This window comes from Nicotiana tabacum, chromosome 7, assembly GCF_000715075.1.
Source record: "Nicotiana tabacum cultivar K326 chromosome 7, ASM71507v2, whole genome shotgun sequence".
Lineage (NCBI taxonomy): Eukaryota > Viridiplantae > Streptophyta > Magnoliopsida > Solanales > Solanaceae > Nicotiana > Nicotiana tabacum.
This window is the reverse complement of record NC_134086.1, coordinates 23555764-23558877: the sequence shown is the minus strand read 5'-3', so window position 1 is coordinate 23558877 and position 3114 is coordinate 23555764. Positions and strand designations below refer to the sequence as shown.

Here is a 3114-nt window from a genome sequence, read left to right as displayed (position 1 = left end):
AAAGGATCACATTCACTTCATGATTTGAAAACCTTTTCAAGAAATATTGGGTACACGAGTAGATCTTAGTACTAGATTTATCGCACGCAAACACAAAGTCCAAATGTGATATACAGATCTTGTAGGATATGTTGAGAGATTGTATTCTTGAGTTTGGAGGTAGTTGGGATGCTTATCTACCTTTAGCTAAATTTTCTTACAACAATAGATTCCAGTCCAGTATTCAAATGGCACCGTACGAAGCATTGTATGGTAGAGGATGTCATTCTCCCATCGGATGGTTTGAAGCTGGTGAGACTAACTTATTGGGACCTGACTTAGTACAAAAAGCTATGGACATAGTCCAATTGATCATAAAAAGATTGCTTACAGCCCAAAGTAGACAAAACTCTTATACGGATAAGAGAAGAAGAGATTTAGTATTTACAATTGGGGACAAAGTGTTCCTACGAGTCTCTCCTATGAAAGCTGTGATGCGGTTTGGGAAAACAGGCAAGCTGATCCCTAGGTTTATAGGACTGTATGAGATGCTAGACCGAGTGGGAGCGGTGGCTTATCGTTTGGCACTTCCTCCTGAGTTGTCCTTTATTCATCCAGTTTTTCATGTCTCAATGCTAAGGAAATTTATATCAGACTCATCTCAGGTGCTTGAAGCACCTGTTATACCGCTTGATGAGAAGTTGTCTTACGAGGAGGAGCCCATGGCTATTGTTGATAGGCAAGTAAGGAAGCTACGGTCAAAAGAAATTGTGTTCGTTAAAGTGTTATGAAGAAATCATACAGTTGAAGAATCTATGTGGGAAGTAGAAAAAGATATATAAGCAAAGTATTCCCATTTATTTCAGTCCACAAGTACGTACATAAATTTAATTCGGGGACCGAATTTCATATAGTGGGGAGAATATAATACCCTATGTATTAATAAAGGCATATATGTCTTTAACTAAAGTAAAAAAAATAGGACAATGGGCTAAAGCCCATAAGAACGAGAAACGGGAAAACAAAAAGGGAAAAGGGGAAAAGTTGCTGCTAAGCAACAGAATCTAAAAACCAAGAAAGAAAGAAAAAAACGATAGAGGAGGAAACAAAGGAGAAGAAGAAAAAGAAGAAGAAGATAGAGGCTAGAGCCAAACCTTGAGAAATTTAAAAACGCACTGGTTCTTACGGGTAATACTCAAATTTCTCATCTGGGTTCCTTTCTTCTGGTAATTATTTTTTTTATCTCAGTTATATTTGAAGGATTTCACACGGTATAAGAAATTAAATACTAATAAGAGTTATTTTGGCAAATTTTGCAATTGAAAGTTGGTTAATGTAACTGTAGGATAAATTCACTTGGAAAAAAGAAGGGTATTGATGTATTTGTACTTAAACTAGTCTCATTATATATGATCATTGTTAGGTGTAAATCAAGTTAGGGTGCGAGGATTAAGTTTTGGTGTTTAACTGTATTGCAATGACAATATCGAATTTGGGTTGGAATGTTGCGATTCTAGTATTGAATACAAAAGATAAGTACCAATTAAGAAGGAATATTATGGACAGTAAGGTTATTTCAGTTTCAATTTATGCACACGACTAAGGAAATTGAACAGTACAAGGAATAAACCATATAAATACCTTTTTATTTACAAGATTTTGGACTAATTTAAATTACTCATAGCATGGGTAAATATAATTTGGCAAATTGATGATAAAATATAAAACTTGGAGGATTGAGTATTCTAAATTAGTGATGGATTTAGCCTAAATGAGGCAATTAACACAAGATCGATATTGATGTGATTATAGATTGATTGAAGAAAGTCATACAGATCGCTCGAGGCGACGAGTTTGGTATTTCGACACACATACGGTGAGTAGTAATCTTACCACAATTTGTGTTTACATAACCTACATGGTTTATATATGATTTTGAAAATAAATGTATTACCGATGCTTTGAAATTGCATGTGGAACAAGTCTTTTACTTGATATGATACCGAACAGTTTACTTGAGATGTTTACCGATTAATCAAAATACTTTCACCGTTACTAGATATGTTTTACCATTACTTGAGATATTACAGTTATTTGAAGTATTCTCACTATTACTAGACATGTTTTACTGTTACTTGAGACATGATTGTTGTTACCGAAATAAAATTACAAGATTTAATAAGGAATGAAATGCCCTTTATTATTTTGAAAATGCTTTTGTACGAGTATTTACTATTTACAAGAAAGAGTATAAATAGGAGGAGACTTTGAAGGATCTTGTAGCTTACGACGGGTTCATTAGACCTGGTGCACATTGTATTTACAGATAACCGATTACAGTTATAACCCGCGCTAGTGGGAAGGTAGAACTAGCTTATAGTTACAGTTTTCCCTCAAGTAGGGACCTACAATTTTACTTGACTCCTTTTATGAAGGGGTCCACACAGTGATACCGATTACATGATCCTTTTCTGAAAACCTCCCAAATATAAAAATTTGGTATGATACAGTATTTACCAAGTTTATTACTGAATTGTTAAATTGATTTTGTTACAGCAAACACATGACGAGACTGATTATTATTACCATTTTAAAAGGGGCATTTTATTTTGTGATTATTATACAAGCATGTTTTCTGACTTGTCCCTATTAAAAACTAGTTGTGGTTAAATATTATTACTCACTGAGCTAGCAACTCACTTCCCGCTATTATTTTTACAGAGACAGCAGTAGACGTAGGCAAGGATTCTGTTAATTAGAGAACAAGATTTGGTAGTTCTTGGTGAGCCCCACATTTATTCGCGTGGACAAAAATTGTTATTTATTTATTATAGTCTTTTTCTTGAAACACTTAGAGTCATTCCATATTCATTTTTATGGGTGTCGTAAGTATTCTTTTGTTGATATAGCCTCGTGATTGGTATTAGACTTTCCTATCGTATACTTGGAGATGAAGTTAGTATTATTGTGTTGGAAATATTTCGTCAATGAGGATTATAGCTTGTTTGGTCGATATCGGTTGGTTGTGTTGTTGATTTCTAAGATAGGTTTATTTTTGGATATTCCAAAAATAGAAGAAACTCTGTCCAATTTTCTGTAAAATACCGATAAGGCTTACTTGGGAGCACTAGCTCC

At 34.2% G+C, this 3114-nt stretch overlaps 1 protein-coding gene across 1 annotated transcript; it reads left to right on the top strand.

Annotated features, from left to right (window-relative positions):
* Positions 1–227: 227 nt before the first annotated feature.
* Positions 228–770, top strand: LOC107799321 (uncharacterized). The gene has a single exon (XM_016622420.2). The coding sequence runs from the start codon at positions 228–230 to the stop codon at positions 768–770; it is 543 nt and encodes a 180-aa protein (XP_016477906.2).
* The last annotated feature ends 2344 nt before the right edge of the window (positions 771–3114 follow it).

Bases quoted from the DNA above. Each gene is read 5' to 3' on its own strand.
- LOC107799321 (XM_016622420.2), top strand. From the start codon at position 228: ATGGCACCGTACGAAGCATTGTATGGTAGAGGATGTCATTCTCCCATC.